Source organism: Protopterus annectens, chromosome 9.part0 (genome assembly GCF_019279795.1).
Source record: "Protopterus annectens isolate FY-2018-M chromosome 9.part0, PAN1.0, whole genome shotgun sequence".
NCBI classification, from domain to species: domain Eukaryota; kingdom Metazoa; phylum Chordata; order Ceratodontiformes; family Protopteridae; genus Protopterus; species Protopterus annectens.
In genome coordinates, this window is record NC_056743.1 from 494,045,778 (window position 1) to 494,067,200 (window position 21,423).

Sequence of the window (21,423 nt, forward strand, 5' to 3'; positions counted from 1 at the left end):
ATGATGTTTTAAAGGGGTCCGCAAAGTTGCATAGCCGCATCCAGGCATGCCTACGTAAGGCCACACCTGTCCCTGCGGCCCTGCTCGCTCCATCAGCCGCATAAGAGGAGGCATGGAGGAGTTGGCTATGGAGTTCAGGGTAGCGAGCTGAGTGTTCATCTTGTCTTGAAAACCCGCAGCCGTAGGATCCTTCAACATGTCACTCGCTTCTTTGATCAAGTCCCTTTGAAGACGAGTAAAATGGCATAGGTAGTTCAGCGAGCGCATTGCAAATGTCGCTGGCGAGAACATCCGCTTCCCGTACCTGTCCATGGACCTAGATTCCTTGTTAGGTGGATGGACAGGCACTGAAGGATCAGCTAGTTCCTTCTTAGTGGCAGCAGCAACCACCATAGCATCCACAGAAACTCCTTTTGTCAGAAACTGTTTATCTGCTGGTGCTGTAATGAATTTTGAGGATCTCCTGGGAGTGGGGTCCACTGAATCAGGAGCCGTCCATGCCTTTTTTGCTACCACCTGCATGAGGGGGTCAAAGGGGGGAGACACCCAGGAGGTGGAAGGACGAGAGCCAAACGCCTCAAGGTACACAGATTCATCCTCCAAAGGGTTGAGGGCTGGCCAATTTCCCCTCTGCTTAAGGATTTCTAGAATGTCTGCAAATGAGACATCTTCAGAAGGGGAACGGGGAACCCTCGAATCCTCTAAATCTGTGTCAGAGGTGACGGACTCAGGTGAGTCTATGTGTTTCCTCTTACACTTTCTCTTCCGAGGGCTCTTCTGCCAAATCAGGAGAGGCCTCGAAGAGGATGAGATCCCACAGGGGATTCCTGAGGAGCTGGCTCTCTGCGGTCCGGGATGAGGGAGTGAGTCGACTTGACCTGAGGCACCCGAGAGGGGGGACGGAGCCGACTGTGGGGTAGAACCAGGTTCTAACACACTCCGCATGACCTCGAGCACCCCTGTCAGGCAGAGCCAGAGGTCCCGCTCGAAAAGCTAAAAACCTCCCTCGGCACCGACAGTGATGGCTCCGAGGCCGATGTCGGAGCCGAACTCACCAGCGCCGAAGCCCCGAGAGGGAGAGCGGGGTCGGACAATGGTCCGATGCCACTCACCCCCTCGGAGCCGACTATGGAAGTCCGGCGCCGAGATTCTTCTAAGGAAGAAATCGGAGCCAACGATGGAGCCGAAGACAATTGTATCGGCTCCGACGCTACCACAGTCTCGGTCCCGAAACGCCCCGGCTCCGAGCTCAACGGAGTTGGAGGAGGAACATATTGAGGGACAGGGGCAGGCATCGACTGATGAGTCGGGCTCTGAAGCATTTGGGCCAGTGCCTCGGACTTAAGAAGTCGACTCACTACCCTCTGAAGGTCATGGTCCGACAGCCTCGATGACCTAGAGGAGTGAGATCTATGGCTCAGTTCAGACAGCAGAGGAGATGCTGGAGCCGAATGAACGGAGCCAAGGGATGGTGACCTAGACCTCTTCCTAGATGTCGGTTCCGAAGGTCTGGTCGGAGCCGACACGGGAATTTCTAATACCTCGGCTCCAGCCGGAGCCGAGGAAACCACAGAAACTGTAGACTGAGACTCATCGGCTCCAGCCGGAGCCGATGTAGACGGAGGTTTCGTAGCCTTAGGTCTCGGCTCAGAAGCTGGAGCCGAAGACCTAGAAGCCTTGGAGGGCTTTCCCGAAGAGACAGTAAGGGAACCCTCAGGCTTGAGTAAACCTCTCAGAATCAGTTTGTTTTTTCTTTCCTGCAGGACCCTGGGGCTGAAGCCGTGGCATACAGCACAGGAGTCCTGCAGGTGCAAAGGCCCCAGGCAGTAGACACAAGAAGTGTGACCGTCTGTCAGAGACATTTTCTGACAGCACGAGTCACACTTCTTGAAGCCTGAGACCTTTGAGTCTTTAGACATTTTAGCAAAGTGTAATCACACACACCCAGTCAAACACACTGATTACACCCTATCCTATTTTAAACTCAAAAAATAAAACAAACTACCAAAGTTTTAAATTATGAGAAAAACACACACACACCACTAGGGGATGGAGGAAGAAGGCCTGAAGGCCAGAGGGAAGAACTTATAAGTTCTTGTGGAGAAAAAATGGGATTTTAGAGAGAAGGTGGGGGAGATTCCACTAAACTAAAGGAAACAAGTGTTAAAATTAAAATTAAAGGGGTTTAAGTATACTAACTTTAATCCAAAGTTACTCACCAAGAAGCCGGTAGAAAACCAACACCTCGATCGCTGTAGCGGCAAACGAGATCTGAGGTAATTCTCGCCTAGCATTGTGGGATATAAGGGGAGCCTCGAGCCGGTGGAACCAACTCTCGAGCTTTAGAGTGGCCGAGTCGGAGCCGAGGTCGGCTCCGAACCCATCCAGCAAGAATGAAGGCGAGATAGACAACTTAACATGGTCAGTTTTCTCAATATTGAAACCTCAAGGTTTATACATCAACCTGTGGCAAGAAAGTTCAAGACAGAGTAGGTGGAAGCTGAAGTTATACTAGAGGCATCTTGAAGTTGCAGGGGAGGACATCTGCCACACTTAGAAGAGACCGTTCCGAGATCTAGAACTGATGTTAGATGAATGGGGATGTCTGCAACTAAGCTCCAGTAGTTAAGATTACTGCAACAGTGATCTGTACATGGAATGTCCACTAAGCCATCAGCAGTCTGAAGGTAAAGAAACCTGATTATCACCAGCAACTTCACCAATCAGTCGATCTTTGCAAGCCAAGGAATACAATCCTCTGGGTGACTCAAGAAAGGAAGGCAGGAACAAGACAAGACCTGGAACTCCCACTTTTTAAAAATCCTTTTCTGTCTGTATTATTTCAAAAATTTCTTTACATTTCTGGAAGAATACATATGTAAGAAAACAGAAAAATTAAAAGTCACTACAATCCAGTCCCTGACTCTTTTACAGAGGATGTTCAAATTTTACAGATTTATCATCACTTCAACTGTAAGTGAATGGAACTGCAGTCTGTCAGCAGAGACCAGGACAAATTAATAGGATTAATAGGATCAACTATGCCCACTCAGAGTATTACGTGCAGAAAGTATCTTTCAAAGAAAATGTCAAGGCTCATAGGTACATACTAGTCTAAAGACTAACAGCTATAAGCCTAGCCATACAATCCAACCCAAATGTGCCCCTATGTATCTTGGGCATTTATTAGGAGGGGTTTGTTAGTTAGGAAGTTTCTAGAGGTTATGTGGGGCGAATGTCAGTTTGGGCATTACAGTGTGTCTCTGTCTATAAGAAACATGGAGGCCAGACCCGGAGTGAATTTCCCATTTCCCATCCATTGGTCAAGGTTACCCATAAACAGGGTTACGGATAGACTCTGCTTCACATGGATGGGGAGGGTTAGAAAAAAAAATTAAAATCAATAATAAGCAGTTTTGTCCTGCAGGCACATTTGGTTGTGTACAATCTCGTGGCATGATTAAAACAATTTTTTTTTCAGTTTGTGTCTGTAGTAGTAGTAGTAAAGTCATAGCTTCTGCCTCATAAAAGTTTATAAAACAGACAAAAAAACAGGACATTACTTTCACAGTAATGGTAAAACCTTTCAATAAGATAAGATTCATAAATGCTTATATACAAGAGGAAATGATAAATCTGCTGGAGCACATAATGCTTTTATGTTACCTCTGGAGAAGCTCTAAGATATATAATCCCATCTAAGCAGAGTCTTGTACCAAGCTCCTGCATGAGGAAATTATGCCAGTCTTGGTAAATGGCCCACTCAACTTCATTAATGAAGTGCATTTCAGACACAGCTTTGGCAAATACATATCTAGGGAATAAAGCAGAAACAGATTTGTTTTTATTTCTGGATGAGGAAAATGCAAGAAATCGGTTACAACATCAGACCAAAATACAAAATGGAATCAAATGAAGAAATCTAACAACAAATTCCCACATTAAAGTAGTAGCAAAAGAAAAAAAGTAGTTATGTACCTACCATAACGTTCCATGTTTGTTGTCCTTCATCTCGCCTTCCTTGCTGGTTGGGTTCGGGGCTGATCTTCAGCTCCGACTCGGCCGATTTACTATAGCTCGAGGCTAACCCCTATCCCAATATGCCTAGCAGTAGCAACCTAGATCTCGTTTGTAATAGCCCACACTAGACATACATAATAAAAACACAAATTTTATTAAGCTCTTATACATTTAAGGTTAGGAAGGAAAGAGGAAAAACAATGCATGGTTAACTAATCTGGTATGTCAGCAGGAAATTCAGCCAGTGTAACCAATAAAGGAAATCCTCTCGATCCTCCAGGAAGAGGGAAGGAGGGGGGGACGCAAGAAGGAAGGCGAGATGAAGGACAACAAACATGGAACGTTATGGTAGGTACATAACTTCTTTATGTTATGTTGCCCCATCTCGCCCTCATTCTTGCTGGATGGAACCACGTCCCCAGCACCTGGTTCTTGGGTGGCTCACTGGAACAAACTCTTCAGGACTGTGGAACCAAAGGATGCCCTATTCCGGGAGGCCACATCCACTTTGTAATGAGTGATAAAGGTATGATGATTTGCCCATGTTGCTGCTGCACAGATTGAATCTAAAGGCAATTTAGCTTGGAAGGCAACAGAGGTGGCTAAGGCCCTGGTTGAATGTCTTCTGGCCCTCCATGGAAGCGTCTTTTTACCCAAATCATAAGAACAACTGATTGTGTCTGACAGCCATTTTGATAAGGTCACTTTTGAAACTGGAGAACTTTTAGTTATGTACTTACCATAACTTTAGATGTTTGGGATCCATCTCGCCTACATTCTGTACTGATGGGCTCGGAGCCGATCCCTCGGCTCCGACTCGGCACGCTATGCTATAGAGCGAAGCCTCTTATTGGCTGAGCTATTTTCTATCCCAGGATGCACCACCACTAATCCCCCAGATCTTATTTGTCCGCATTCATGTACACATACATCAACTATTTATATAACATTGTCAGATGTTTCAAGATGAAACAACAGAATTCGGACCTTCTGATATCCTCTGATCTCCAAGGAAGGGGGAAGGAGGGTGGGTTATTGGGAATGTAGGCGAGATGGATCCCAAACATCTAAAGTTATGGTAAGTACATAACTAAAAGATGTTATGTCATCCTATCTCGCCTACATTCTGTACTGATGGGACAGCGTCCCTAGCACCTAAATCCTGGGTGGCTCACTGGAAAACACTCCTGAGCACTGTGGAACCAAATGAAGCTCGTCCCCTAGATGCCACATCCAATTTGTAGTGAGAAATAAAAGTGTGCGAGGAAGACCACGTAGCCGCAGCACAAATGTCACTAATGGCAAGCTTAGAATGGAATGCTATTGAAGTAGCCATAGCTCTTGTAGAGTGAGCTTTGACAGAGGTCGTAAGCTCTTTATTAGAAGAGGAATAAGCTTGAGTAATACAGTCCCTGATCCATTTGGCAATAGTGACCTTTGTGACGGCTTTGCCCTATTTATTATCCGAAAAGGATACAAACAACTGATCTGTTTTCCTTGTTTGTTTGGTCCTATCTAAATAAAAACGCAATTGCCTATGGACATCTAATGTGTGGAATATGTATTCCGCTTTGTTTGAGTACTTTGGAAAGAAGACTGGAAGTTCTAATGATTGTTGTAGGCAAAAACTGGAACAAACCTTAGGGACAAAGGATGGATTTGGCCTGAGAGATACTCTATCTTTGTGAAAAGCCAAGTACGGAGGTTTTACAGACAAAGCTTGAAGCTCTGAAACCCTTCTGGCAGAAGTAATCGCAACCAGAAAGGCAGTTTTCCACGATAGAAATTTTAAATCACATGTTGCTGCCGGTTCGAAGGGGGAGGAAGTTAAGGCACGTAACACCACATCGAGATCCCATGGAGGAGCAGGATGAGAAATTGGAGGTCGTAAAAGCACAGCACCTTTCAAGAAGGTCTTACACAATCTGTTGCTCATTAAAGGTGGGTTTATAGACTCGTGAAAATTGGAAATAGCTGCCAATTGAACCTTGATGGTAGAAACTGAAGAGCCTTGATTGAAAAGGGAAGTTAGAAATTTTAGGACTTCTGATACGGGAATAGTGATGAGATCCAGACCCCGGAGTTGAGCCCAAATAGCAAATCTCTTCCATTTGCTAGAATACAATTTCTTAGTGGCAGACTTGTGGGCCGAAGATAAGATGTGTACAACTTCCGGGTCTAAGGTATGATTCCTGACTATAGTTGGAAGAGGAGGAGCCAAGTTGTCAATTTCAAGGTGTGTAGGGACCAGTGGAGTAGTCCCGACTGATTAACTAATAGGTCTGGGATCTGATCCAGGAACCATGGACCTTCCAGAGCATATTTCCGAAGATAGGGGAACCATACCTGATGAGGCCAGTAAGGAGCAACTAAGATCATTTTGCTCCCCAAGTGAGACGCCTTTTGGATCACTCTGGGAAGGAGGGGAACTGGGGGAAAAGCATATAGCAAGCCGGTGGGCCACGGATGGGCTAGTGCGTCCATAGGGCTCTCCGGGCCCTCCGGAGTGAGGGAGAAGAACTTTTTGCACTTCGCATTCAGCGGGGTTGCGAAGAGGTCGCAGCAAGGAATTCCCCATTTGCTGAAAATCTGATTTGCAACCATAATGTTCAGAGACCACTCGTGCGGAGAGAGGATAGCTCTGCTCAATCTGTCGGCTATCAAATTGGACTTGCCGGGAATATGAGTCGCCACTAGAAATCGTTTGGTCGACACTGCCCATTCCCAAACTCTCATGGCCTCTCTGCAAAGGAGGTATGATCTGGTCCCTCCCTGCTTGTTCAGGTACCAGACTACTGACATGTTGTCGGAGTGGACGGCAATTACGCCCTGAGGGAGGTAATGGTGAAGGGCTTGTAGGGACAGAAACACCGCCCTCATTTCTAAGATGTTGATATGAAGCAGAGTCTCTTCCGAATGCCATTTGCCTTGGACTGACCTACCCAGGGAATGCCCCCCCCACCCCATCTGGGAGGCATCCGTAGTCAAAGTGGCCACAGGAGGAGGTGGAACAAAGGGTCGTCCCTGATCCAGATTGGAGGGCACCAGCCACCAGCGAAGGTCCCGTTTGCAGGTTTCCGTGATCCATATGAGGTGACTGAGGGGGAGATCCTGAAAGGACCACTGTGTTGAAAGAAGCCACTGGAGAATTCTCATGCGCAACCTTGCTAGGGGAACTAGAAGAACCGTGGTGGACATAGATCCCAATAGCTGCAGGACCATTCTGACTGGGGCCTTGGATCTGGGAAGTAAGGCTCGAACTTGAGTCTGTATGGTTTGTATCCTTTCTGTAGGTAGGTAGATATACCCGCATTTGGTTTGAGTCTATCTCTGCTCCGATGAATCTTATGCGTTGAGATGGCAGCAACACAGACTTTGGCCAATTGAAGGTGATTCCAAGGGAAGTGCCCAGTGATATTGTGGCTTGTAGGCTCCGCAATAGTAGATGTTTGGAGGTGGCAGTCAGAAGCCAGTCGTCTAGATACGGAAACACCTGGAATCCTAGACTTCTCAGGTGAGCAGTCACAACTGCCAAACATTTGGTGAACACCCTGGGGGCTGTGGTGAGACCGAAGGGCAGCGCGCGGAACTGAAAATGACTGTCTCCTAGGCAGAAGCGCAGATGTCTCCTGGACGCTTGATGTACCTTGATATGGTAATAAGCATCCTTGAGATCTATGGAGCACATCCAAACACCTTTCTCCAGCAGTGGGAGAATGGATTGTAGGGTGACCATTCGGAACTTGGACTTTTTGACTGAACGATTTAGAATACTGAGATCCAAAATGGGCCTCAAGTCCCCGGCTTTTTTGGCACCAAAAAGAATCTTGAGTAAGTCCCTAATCCGATCTGGTCTGCGGGGACCGGTTGGATGACTCCTTTTTGAAGCAGCTTTGAAACTTCTAAGGCTGCAATTTCCCGTTGACTGGGTGGCGGGTCCGGGATTTTTTTGGACTGAGGTGGGGAGTGAGAAAAAGGGATGGCGTAACCTCCGGCGATAATTCGAAGCACCCATCGGTCCTGAGTGATACCTTCCCAGGCTTCTAGGTGCCTCGAAAAATGACCCCCGACTGGCTCCGGAGCTGCACAGTCGGGCAATCCCTCAGGGACTGTGAAAGGCTGAAGAGCCACGAAAGGACTCGCGGTCTCCAGTGTTGCAGGGGGCCTCTGCCGCCTCTGGGACGGCGTCTTCCAGAAGAATTTCCCCCTCCTCTGCCTCTAGAAGGGGGATTGTCCTGCTGCGAGGGATAAGACTTCTGAGATCTACGGAACCACATTTTCCCTCCTCTTTTAGCCTTGGGATAAGGCCGAAAGGGAGTGGAAAATCTTTTAGTTATGTACTCACCATAACTTCAGATGTTTGGGATCCATCTCGCCTACATTCTGAACTGATGGGTTCGGAGCCGATCCCTCGGCTCCGACTCGGCACGCTTATGCTATAGAGCGAGGCCTCTAATTGGCTGAGCTATCTTTATCCCAGGATGCACCACCACTAATCCCCCAGATCTTGTTTGTCCGCATTCATGCACACATGCACAACTTGGTTATATAACATTGTTAGAAGTATCAAGATGAAACAACAGGATTCGGATCTTCTGATATCCTCTGATCTCCAAGGAAGGGGGAAGGAGGGTGGGTTATTGGGAATGTAGGCGAGATGGATCCCAAACATCTGAAGTTATGGTGAGTACATAAATAAAAGATGTTATGTGATCCTATCCCGCCTACATTCTGAACTGATGGGACAGCGTCCCTAGCACCTAAATCCCGGGTGGCTCATTGGAAAACACTCCTGAGCACTGTGGAACCAAATGAAGCTCGTCCTCTAGATGCCACATCTAATTTGTAGTGGGAAATGAAGGTGTGCGGAGAAGACCATGTAGCCGCAGCACAAATTTCACTAATAGCAAGCTTGGAACGAAATGCTACCGAAGTAGACATAGCCCTTGTAGAATGAGCCTTGACAGAGGTGGTAAGCTCTTTGTTAGAATAAATATATGCTTGAGTAATACAGTCCCTGATCCATTTGGCAATAGTAACCTTTGTGACAGCGTTGCCCAATCTGTTATCTGCAAAGGATACAAACAACTGATCTGTTTTCCTTGTTTGTTTGGCCCTGTCTAAATAAAAACGTAACTGTCTGTGGACATCTAGTGTGTGGAATATGAACTCCGCTTTGTTAGAGTATTTTGGGAAAAAAACTGGAAGCTCTAACGATTGTTGTAAGCAGAAAGTAGAACAAACTTTAGGAACAAAGGAAGGATTTGGTCTGAGGGATACTCTGTCTTTATGAAAAACCAAGTACGGGGGTTTCACTGACAAAGCTTGAAGCTCTGAAACTCTTCTGGCAGAAATAATCACCACCAGAAAGGCTGTCTTCCATGACAGAAACTTTAGATCACATATGGCTGCCGGTTCAAAGGGAAAAGAAGTCAAGGCGCGTAACACTATATCGAGATCCCATGCGGGTGCAGGATGAGAAATCGGAGGTCTTAATAGAGCAGCACCTTTCAAGAAGGTCTTGCACAATCTGTTGCTCATTAAAGGTGGGTCTATGGATTCGTGAAAATTAGAAATTGCTGCCAATTGTACTTTGATGGTAGAAACTGAAGAGCCTTGATTGAAAAGAGAGGTCAGAAATTTTAGTACTTCTGCCACGGGAATAGAAATGGGGTCCAGGCCCCGGAGTTGAGCCCAAATAGCAAACCTTTTCCATTTGCTAGAATACAGTTTCTTTGTAGCAGACTTATGGGCCGAAGATAATATGTGCACAACATCTGGATCCAATGCATGACTCCTGACTATCATCGGAAGAGGAGGAGCCAAGCCGTCAATTTTAAGGTGTGTAGGGACTGGTGGAATAGTCCCGACTGATGAACCAGTAGGTCTGGGACCTGGTCCAGGAACCATGGACCTTCCAGAGCATGTTTCCGAAGATAGGGGAACCACACTTGACGAGGCCAGTAAGGAGCAATCAAGATCATTTTGCTCCCCAAGAGAGATGCCTTTTGAATCACCCTGGGGAGGAGAGGAACTGGAGGGAAGGCATAAAGCAAGCCGGTGGGCCAAGGATGGACTAATGCATCCATGGGGCTCTTCCCCGGAGCCGGGATTAGGGAGAGGAATTCTTTGCACTTCGCATTCAGAGGAGTTGCGAAGAGGTCGCAACATGGAACTCCCCATTCGCTGAAAATCTGACTTGCCACTGTCAAATTCAGAGACCATTCGTGAGGAGAGAGGATGGTTCTGCTCAATCTGTCGGCTATGACATTGGACTTGCCCGGTATGTGAGTAGCCACAAGGAAGCGTTTGGTCGAGACTGCCCATTCCCAAACTCTCATGGCTTCTCTGCAAAGAGGATAGGATCTGGTCCCTCCCTGTTTGTTCAGGTACCAGACAACTGACATGTTGTCTGAGTGAACAGCGATTACGCCCTGAGGGAGATAATCGTGAAGGGCTTGAAGGGACAGGAGTACTGCCCTCATTTCTAGGATGTTGATATGAAGAAGAGTCTCTTCCGGGTGCCATTTGCCTTGGACTGACCTGCCCAGGGAATGCCCCCCCCACCCCATCTGGGTGGCGTCCGTGGTCAAAATGGCCGCCGGAGGAGGAAGAACAAAGGGCCGTCCCTGATCCAAATTGGAGGGCACTAGCCACCAGCGCAGGTCCCGTTTGCAAGATTCCGTGATCCATATGGGGTGACTGAGAGGGAGTTCCTGAAAGGACCACTGGGCTGAAAGAAGCCACTGGAGGATTCTCATGTGCAACCTTGCCAAGGGGACTAGAAGAACCGTGGCAGACATAGATCCCAGTAGCTGCAGGACCATTCTGGCTGGGGCTTTGGACCTGGGAAGTAAGGCTCAAACTTGATTTTGTATGGTTTGAATTCTGTCCGAAGGTAGATAGACCCGCATTTGGTTTGAGTCTATCTCTACCCCTATGAATCTTATTAGTTGAGATGGCCGCAACACAGACTTTGGCCAATTGAAGGTGATTCCAAGGGAATTGCCCAGTACGATAGTGGCTTGTAGGCTCCGCAGAAGTAGATGCTTGGAGGTGGCAGTTAGGAGCCAGTCGTCTAGGTACGGAAACACCTGGAATCCTAGACTTCTCAGGTGAGCAGTCACTACTGCCAAGCACTTGGTGAACACCCTGGGGGCTGTGGTGAGACCAAAGGGCAGCGCACGGAACTGAAAATGACTGTCTCCTAGGCTGAAGCGCAGATGTCTCCTGGACGCTTGATGTACCATGATATGATAATAAGCGTCCTTGAGATCTATGGAGCACATCCAAACACCCTTCTCCAGCAATGGGAGAATGGTTTGTAGAGTGACCATTCGGAACTTGGACTTTCTGACTGAACGGTTTAGGATGCTTAGGTCCAAAATGGGCCTCAAGTCCCCGGTCTTTTTTGGCACCAAAAAGAATCTTGAGTAAGTCCCTAATCCGATCTGGTCTACGGGGACCGGTTGGATGACTCCTTTTTGCAGCAGCTTTAAAACTTCTGAGGCTGCGGTATCCAGTTGACTGGCTGGCGGGTCCGGGATTTTTTTGGACTGAGGAATGGGGTGAGAGAATGGGATGGAGTAACCTCCGGCGATAATCCGAAGCACCCATCGGTCCTGAGTGATCCCTTCCCAGGCCTTCAGGTGCTTGAGAACGACCCCGACTGGCTCCGGAGCAGCACAGCCGGGCAATCCCTCAGGGACTATGAAAGGCTGAAGAGCCACGAAAGGACTCGCGGTGTCCAGTGTTGCGAGGGCCTCTGCCGCCTCTGGGACGGCGTCTTCCGGATGAATTTCCCCCTCCTCTGCCTCTGGAAGGGGAACCTTCCTGCTGAGAGGGGTAAGGCTTCTGAGATCTACGGAACCACATTTTCCCTCCTCTTTTAGCCTTGGGATAAGGCCGAAAGGGAGTGGAAAATCGTGCCCCTACGGCAGTCAGAGTCATGCCCTCCTGTTCACAGCGGGTTAGTGTGTCTTTTACCTTGGGTCCAAACAGAGAGGACCCATCAAAGGGGGCGTCGGCAAATGAAGACTTGAAGGCCTCTGCAAAATGACACAGGCGGAGCCAGGCTTGTCTCCGTAGAGCAATGCCTGTACCCGCCGCTCTACTCGCCTTGCGCATCTGAAATGAGCCCCATGGACGAGTTCGAAATGGACGACATTGTAGCCAGCTGAGAGCCAACCGTCTGGGCCAGCTCCTCAGGCAGGTTACCCAAGAGGGTATCGGATAGCTCCTTAATCAGATCCCTCTGAAATCTGGTAAAGTGCGTCAGGTAGTTCAAGGACCTCAGTGTAAAGGCCGCTGAACTAAGGGTGCGCTTTCCGTACCGATCCATGCTCCTAGACTCCTTATTAGGAGGATGGACGGACGTAGAAGCCTCTGCTACATCTTGCTGGGTAGCAGATGCCACCACCAAAGCATCTACAGCCACACCTTTAGTAAGGAACTCTCTATCAGGGGGCACCGAGAGAAATTTGTTCGGACGAGCAGGCACCGGTTCCACGAAGTCTGGGTGTTCCCACGCCCTTCGACCGATCAAATCCAAGAGCTCGTCGAAGGGCGGAGACACCCAGAAGGCGGAGGGCTGAACCCCGAAGGCCTTCAGGAACACCGACTCATCAGCAGAGGGAGGTTTGGACTGCCAGCCGCCTCACTGTTTTAGGGCTTCCAGGATGTCTGCAAAGGAGACATCATCCGAGGACGACTTAGGGGACCCCTCTGCATCATCGAGATCGGTGTCGGATGTCAAAGACTCATCAGGGGAGTCAACGTGCTTCCTCTTGCACGACCTTTTCCTGGGGGGTTCTTCCGAAGAGGCTTCAGAAGGGCCTCCAGGAGGGGGAGAAACCCCAGCGGGGGTAACCTGAGGCCCGGGGGCTCCGCTGTCTAAAGACAGGGGGACTGCCAACGACCCAGTCTCCGTATGCAGGGAGGTAGCTGGGGAAACCGTGGAGGTAGCCAAGGAAGATTTGGCTAAAGCGCTCCTCATAGGTGGCCACGACAGTGAACGGTACTCCCGCCGCCGACGCACCAAGAGGGAGACTTGGGACCGAGAGCATCAATCCCGAAGCCTCCCCCCCAGGGCCGAAGGAAGAAGTCCATGTACTGAACTCCGACCCAAGAGCCGGAGTTGGAGCAAGGGTCGGGCCCGACCCACCTCCACAGGTTCCACCAGCACCGGCTCCAACGGTGCCGAAGCTGTTGGAGGAGGAACCACAGTAGGGGAGTGGACCATCGGCTCCGAAGCCAAATGGGCTGGAGCCGAAACAAGCTTTTGGAACACCGGAGACTGGAAGAGTCGAAGGAGCACCCTGTCGATGTCCGAATCAGACATCTTGGATGACCTAGAGGATACCGATCGGGCCCGAACCGATTTCTCCATCGGCTCCGCGGGCTCGGGACCGGCTCCGAAAGGACTCAACAACTATCGGCTCCGAGGAAGGTTTCAAGGAAATTTCCCTCGGTGCCGATAAGGACTTCGGCTCCGAGGGGGAAGAGTCTGAGCCGGTAACCCTGATCGGCTCCAATATCAGTGAAGCCGATGAGGGTGACCCGCCTCTCGATGCTCCAGACCTCGGCTCCGAAACCAGAGGGTTCGAGGCTGGAGGCATCGAGGCAGACCATTCCGACCTCGGCTCCGAAGTCCGTGGAGCCGATGGAGAAGTCTGCTTGGATTTTTTTGCAGTCGGTTCTGACTGACTGGTCGGAGCCGATGCTTTCCTCTTTTTAGAAGGAGACGGAGAGGAAGATAAAGCCTCCTCGAAGGAAGGCTTGATTAATCCCTTGAGGATTAATTTGTTTTTCCTCTCCTGGAGGATTCTCGAAGAGAACGCGTGGCACACGCTACATGACTCTTGTAAATGCTTAGCATCTAAGCAATAGACGCACGAGGCGTGGTCATCCGTTATGGACATTTTAAAACCACACCTCGTGCATTTCTTAAACCCGGAGGGTTTGTGTTCTTTAGACATAATTATCTAAGTGAAAAAACACTAAACTTTAGTTAAACACCACAAGTTTAACAGATATAACATTTAACCAACCTAAACTTTAACAAATACAACAACAATATATATATATATATATATATATATATATATATATTTTTTTTTTTTTAAACTAAACAGTTAGTGGACAAAAAACAAGATAAAGAGGGTCAAGACCCTCTAACTTAAACGGGTACTTGACCCAAGAAGATTCACAAACAGCAAAGTAACAGGGGAAGGCCCCTCTAACTAAAACGGGAAACCTTCCCTGACTAAAACATTCACGAGTTTACCAACAGAAATTCACCAAACACACCAAAATAGCAACAATAGCTGTTAAAACAGCTTTTGGGTTCAAAGTAAAGAAATTTGTGACAGGAAAAGGCCTAATAACTAGTACTTAGCCCAGCCAATGTTGAGACCACGTCCAAGCTTGATAGCGGCAAACAAAATCTGGGGGATTAGTGGTGGTGCATCCTGGGATAAAGATAGCTCAGCCAATTAGAGGCCTCGCTCTATAGCATAAGCGTGCCGAGTCGGAGCCGAGGGATCGGCTCCGAACCCATCAGTTCAGAATGTAGGCGAGATAGGATCACATAACATCGTGCCCCTACGGCAGTCAAAGTCTTACCTTCTTGCTCGCAGCGGGTCAGTGTGTCCTTTACCTTGGGTCCAAACAAAGAGGACCCATCAAAGGGGGCGTCGGCAAAGGAAGACTTAAAGGCCTCCGCAAAATGACACAGGCGGAGCCAGGCTTGCCACCGTAGAGCAATGCCTGTACCCGCCGCTCTACTCGCCCCTTCGGCCGCATAAGAAATGAGCCTCATGGACGAGATTGATATGGATGACAGCGTAGCCAGCTGAGAGCCAACCGTCTGGGCCAGCTGCTCAGGCAGGTTACCCAAGAGGGTATCTGAAAGTTCCTTAATCAGATCCCTCTGAAATCTGGTGAAGTGTGTTAGATAGTTCAGGGACCTTAAAGTAAAGGCCGCTGAACTTAGGGTGCGCTTACCGTACCAATCCATGCTCCCAGACTCCTTATTAGGAGGATGGATGGACGTCGAAGCCTCTGCTACATCTTGCTGGGTAGCAGATGCCACCACCAAGGCATCTACAGCCACACCTTTCATCAAAAACTCTTTTTCTGGGGGTGCTGACAGGAACTTATTCGGACGAGCAGGCACCGGTTCCACAGAGTCTGGGTGTTCCCACGCTCTTCGACAGATCAAATCTAGGAGCTCGTCGAAGGGCGGAGACACCCAGGAGGCGGAGGGCTGAGCCCCGAAGGCCTTAAGGAACACCGACTCGTCAGCAGAAGGGGGTTTGGATTGCCAGCCGCCTCGTTGTTTAAGGGCTTCCAGGATGTCTGCAAAGGAGACATCATCTGAGGACGACTTTGGGGACCCCTCTGCATCATCAAGATCAGTGTCTGATGTGAGAGACTCATCGGGGGAGTCAACGTGCTTCCTCTTGCACGATCTTTTCCTGGGGGGTTCCTCCGAAGAGGCTTCAGAGGGACCTCCAGGAGGGGGGGAAACCCCAGAGGGGGTGACCTCAGGCCCCGGGGCTCTGCTGTCTAAGGACAGGGGAACTGCCAAAGACCCAGTCTCCGTATGCAGGGAAGGTGCTGAAGAGAGCGTGTAGATAGCCAAAGAAGATTTGGCTAACGCACTCCTCATGGCCCTGAAGGCGGGACCACCAGAATCCTGGGAAGGTCCCACCTCCGTGGCCACAACGGTAGATGGTACCCCCGCAGCCGACGCACTGAGAGGAAGGCTTGGGACCGAAAACATCAGTCCCGAAGCGTCCCCCCGGGGCCGACAGAGGAGGTCCACGTACCGAACTCCGACTCGAGAGCAGGGGTTGGAGTAAGGGTCGGGCCCGACCCGAAAACCTCCATCGGCTCCACCAGCACCGGCTCCAACGGTGCCGGGGCTGTTGGAGGAGGAACCATAACAACAGGGTGGACCATCGGCTCCGAAGCCGAATGGGCTGGAGCCGAAACTAACTTTTGGAACACCGGAGACTGGAAAAGTCTTAGGAGCACCCTGTCAATGTCCGAATCAGACATCTTGGAGGATCTAGATGACACCGATCGGGTCCGAACTGACTTCTCCATCGGCTCCATAGGACTAGGGGACCGGCTCCGAATGGACTCGACTACTATCGGTTCCGAGGGAGACCTCAAAACAATTTCCCTCGGTGCCGAGGAGGGCTTCGGCGCCAAAGGGGAAGAGTCTGAGCCGGCAACCCTCATCGGCTCCAAAATCGGTGCCGATGAAGGTGACCCGCCTCTCGATGCCCCAGTCCTCGGCTCCGAAACCAGAGGAGTCGAGACTGGAGGCATTGAGGCAGACCGTTCCGCCCTCGGCTCCGAAGTCCGTGGAGCCGATGGAGAAGCCTGCCTAGGTTTCTTGGCAGTCGGTTCCGACAGACTGGCCAGAGCCGACGCTTTTTTCTTCTTGGTAGGAGAGGAAGAGGAAGATAAGGCCTTCTCGAAGGAGGGTTTAATCAGCCCTTTTACTATTAATTTATTCTTCCTCTCTTGGAGGACTCTAGAAGAAAAGGCGTGACACACGCTACAGGACTCCTGTAGGTGCTTGGCGCCTAAACAATATACGCACGAGTGGTCGTCAGTTATAGACATTTTGTAACCACACCTTGCGCACTTTTTAAACCCAGAGGGTCTATGTTCTTTAGACATACTGACTAACAGGCACTAAAAAGAATTAAAGTAGCTGTTCATTGATGAGATTTTACCACAACTAAAACTTTAAACCAACTTTGTTTTTGTTTTTTTTGTTTTTTTTTAAAACGAAACAATAGACAATATCAAGACAGAAATACTGAAAAGGAGGGTCAAGACCCTCTAACTTAAACAGGTACTTGACCTCCTGAAAAAAACAAAGACACTAGATATAGGGGAAGGCCCCTCTAACTTAAACGGGAAACCTTTCCCTTAAACCAAAACACAATTTTTCTCAACAAAAGTTAGGAAAACACACTCGTACAACAACAATAGCTGTTAAAACAGCTTTTGGGGTAAGAATAGCAAAATTCCTGACAGGAAACTTTGAAGAAAACAGCACTTAGCTCAGCCAAGTTTGAGACCACGTCCTAGCTTGTAAGCGGCAAACGAGATCTGGGGGATTAGTGGTGGTGAATCCTGGGATAGAAAATAGCTCAGCCAATAAGAGGCTTCGCTCTATAGCATAGCGTGCCGAGTCGGAGCCGAGGGATCGGCTCCGAGCCCATCAGTACAGAATGTAGGCGAGATAGGATCACATAACATCCTTGTTTACTGTCAGCAAAGGATACAAAAAATTGGTCTGATTTTATAAGGTCTTTGGTTCTGTGTACATAAAAACATAATTGTCTATGAACATCCAATTGGTGGAGTCTATACTCTGTCTTGTTGCCATAATTGGGGAAGAATACAAGAAGCTCAATGGACTGATTTAAATTATACTCTGAACATACCTTTGGCAAGAAGGAAGGACTGGTTCTAAGAGAGACTATCTTTGTGAAAAATGAGATACGGCGGGTGAATAGACAAAGCATGTAATTCAGAAACCCATCTAGCTGAGGTGATAGCAACCAAGAAAAGGGTTTTTCAAGACAGAAATTTCTGGGAGCAAGATGCTGCTGGTTCAAAAGGTGGAAGAACCATAGAAGCTAAAACCAAGTTTAGGTCCTGGGGGGGGGGGGTTCTCTTACCAAGGGCCGTAAAAGAGTTGTACCTCGTAAGAATGCTCTGCACAGCTTATGGGACATGATGTTAGAACCCAAGTCTCCTACATGAAAATTGGAGATGGCAGCTAGTTGGACCCTAATAGTAGCTGCAGCTGCCCCTCTTTCGAAGGTTTCAGCCAGAAAATCAAGAATCTTGTGAACAGGAGCAGTGAAAGGATCAATATCATTATTCTTCACCCAATAAGAGAACCTCTTCCATTTACTAGTGTAAATCTTCCTGGTAGTAGGCTTGTGAGAGGATACTAGGATGTGTTGTATAGCCGGGGAAATGTTTGGGAGCCTGGGTAAGACTGGAAGTGGAGAAACCAAGCAGTCAGCTTGAGAGTCTGGAGGGTCTGATGAAGCCCGCCCGACTGGTGCATCAGGAGGTCTGGAACTGGGTCCAGTATCCAAGGCTCCACTTGAAGATGATGACGAAGAAACGGGAACAATGTCTGAAGAGGCCAGTAAGGAGCAATGAGGATGAGTTTGCAACCCAGCGACTTTGCTTCTGAAGTACCTTTGGAATTAGAGGAAAAGATGGAAAAGCATAGAGTAGTCCCGGAGGCCAATCGTGAACAAGTGCATCCATAGGTGACTGTCCCGGAGGGGGGAATTTATGTTGATCGCAATGAAACAACTAACAGACAGAACAGTAACAACCATTTTTTAGACCAACACCCTCAGGTGAGGAGGTCCAAACGGCTAATGAACAAGGGGGATGGGGGTTACAGGAACCAACAGTACAGAGTGTATCAGCAACCCAACGTCTACTACAACAAAAGGTGCCAAGCGGTGAAGAACAAGGGACATTAAACTTGTCCCCTAATGATTGTTTTTTGAACTTAAGTGATTTTGAATATGAATACACTGAAAATGTTGGGTTAAATCTTGTGTCAATAGATCACAATGAGGCACTTAGCTGTGACATCTTGAAAAAAGATGGATTCACTATTTACAACTTTAGTGGTTCAAGTATTAATAAAGTATACAAACTACTTAGCGAAGGTACCACCTTTGTTCCCGCTTTCCATTTGGAATTAGCAGATGTTTTTACTAGTCTTAAGCTAAAATTAATACACTGGTAGATCTAATGGAAATAGTACTCAAAAACAACTACCTTAGTTTTGAGGGTGAGTTGTTTCACTAGATTTCGGGGGTCAATACGGGGGCAAGGTGTGCCCCCGGGTTTGCGAACATTTTGCTTCTTCACTGAGAGGAATCATTTATTTTTCATTCCACATTCAAAGAAAAAATTGAGCTATACAATTGATTTTTGGATGACATTTTGATTTTATGGAAGCGAAACGAGGATGAGGCCTGGATTTTTGTTGACTACTTGAATAGCGCCATCCCCTTCTTTAAATTTTCAAGCCACTAGCACCCCAATGAGATTGACTTTTTGGATATTCACCTTACGAAAACAGAGTTAGGGTTACAAAGTAACATACATAGAAAATATATCTATTCTAATTCCCTACTACATTTTAATAGTTGTTACCCATTTCACCAACGAAAAAATATTATCAAGGGTCAAATGGTGAGAATGTCTCGCTTGGTTAGCGACAATAATACATACCAAAAATAACTATATACGTTAATTAGTATGTTTTTGGAAAGAGGTTATCCCCTGAAACTGTTACTGAAGTTGCGACATGAGGTGATGAGCAAAAGGAGTACTGTTTTCCTCCCCATATTGGGGGGAAGGGGGTGTACCACACAAAACAAAACACAATTTAAAAACTCTGAAGTACTTGTACTAAGGTACAACTACCAGGCACCTTTACTTGTGGTAGTGATCAATAGATCCTGGCACATTTGCTTGGATGAACAGACTAAAGAAAAGGTGGGGGCTGTACTTAGGTTTATGTTTAGTAGGGGTAAAAACATTAAGAATATTCCTGAAGGACCTACAACCAAGAGACACAACTCAGTTATGTACAAATGTGGGGTATGTAAATATTGCAAATATATTAATGATAAACCGTATGTTTTAGTACAAGGTTACGACTGGTCCTAACCATGCCCAGGGAGATGCAGCTGCAACACGTCTATGTTAGTGTATATTGCAACTTGCACAAGCTGTCAAGGGATTTACGTGGGCAAAACAGTACACAGGCTTAGAGATAGAACAGCTGAACATCTTAGACTATAAAAACAAAAAATGTACACAATCCTTTGTTTGTTCACAGTACTGTTTGTCCGAATTGTACGAAATTTATTTTCTTTGTTATTGATCCTGTTTTTCTGAACGAGAGGGGTGGCGATGACAGGCTCAAGACTTGAAAGCAAGGAATATAGGTGGCAGGTTAGGCTTAACGCTACAAGTCTACCAGGCTTGAACAACAGTATATCTATTACTTCAGTGTTGAAACAAATAGCCAGTGAAATTTAGGAGACCTGGCTGCAAAGCTGTACAGCTGAGGAACGAATTGACATATGAATTATCAGTTTCTTTTATAAGTCTATAAAATGGATGTTTTACACTTATTACTTTATGATAAGTACATTTCTATTGGATGTATTTTAGGAATGAAATTAATTTTCATGTTTAGGAACTTTGTTGGCTTTACGATTATCAATAATTTTATGAATGGGTTGAAAAGAAATAGTCATTGTTGATTGGTTAATTAAATAATGAAAATGTGTATTTAGAGGTGTGTGCCTTGTTCCCATTAATTCTGACAAAGCCAATGTTTATTGGCGAAAGCGTTTAGTTACTGGGATTTTTTTGTTTTTATCGCCATTAAAATGGAGCTTTTAAGTCATTTTTTTTTGGGTTTCTTTGGTCTGTTTGTTATTAATCTAACTGCCTCCTTTTACATGACCTCTTTCAGGGGATCTCTTTAGTGGGATGTTCTGGGGAGGTAACAGAAGAGGTGGGAAGTTCCCTAACTGGAACTGCCTGAAAGCTCTTATGGGCTGGCTGTCCCTGTAGCGTAGGATGAAGGAGCTCAGAAAAGTACAATTTTGTACCTACCATAAATGTAGATGTTCGAGTGCTAATACAGCTGCAGTAATCACAGATGGGTTTTCTGCCGTCAGGCGGGTCCTCAGTCGGCCGAATTCCAAAGTCTAGGTTCGGCGTCAGTTGTTGTCGCTTTCTTTCCTGACGTCAACGAGGCAGGAGTATATAAGACACAGCCGACATCATTTTCTTCAGTCTTTCTTGCCCCAGATGTCAGGTGCCCCCAGAAGGAAGGCAATACATAAATTATATTTATATACATGCAATGCAATATAATCAAAAATCAGTAGTTGCAAGCAAATATACCACAGAAGGATAACCCAATCAGGTTGTATGAAGAGGGGTTAGGCCCTAGGCCTTTACCAAGAAGGGAAGGAGGGAGGGAAAACTGTACTGCAGCTGTATTAGCACTCAAACATCTACATTTATGGTAGGTTCAAAATTGTACTATGTTTATCGTGCATACAGCTGCAGTAATCACAGATGGGTAGAATCCCAAAGCTACGCACAGGGTGGTAAGCACTAGGTGGAACTGGGATGAGCCAGAATGCCCTGCAACACAGCAGTGGCAAAGCCTGCTCTAGTCTTGGAATATAAAGGCAGTTGGTAGTGTTTTGTGAAGGTATGCACAGAAATCCAAGTGGCTGCCTCCAAAATATCTTTGGTAGGAACTCCTCTGAGGAAGGCTGTAGAGGTAGCTGTGGCACTGGT

General features: G+C 47.5%; 1 protein-coding gene across 2 annotated transcripts in view; it reads right to left on the bottom strand.

Annotated features, from left to right (window-relative positions):
* LOC122811291 (deoxyguanosine kinase, mitochondrial-like) overlaps positions 1-21,423 on the bottom strand; it is a 908,708-nt gene that overhangs the window by 558,902 nt on the left and 328,383 nt on the right. For both annotated transcript variants that reach the window (XM_044083040.1, XM_044083038.1), the window contains exon 4: positions 3,667-3,814. In XM_044083040.1, coding sequence (XP_043938975.1) covers positions 3,667-3,814 — 148 coding nt within the window. The remainder of the gene's footprint in view (positions 1-3,666; positions 3,815-21,423) is intronic.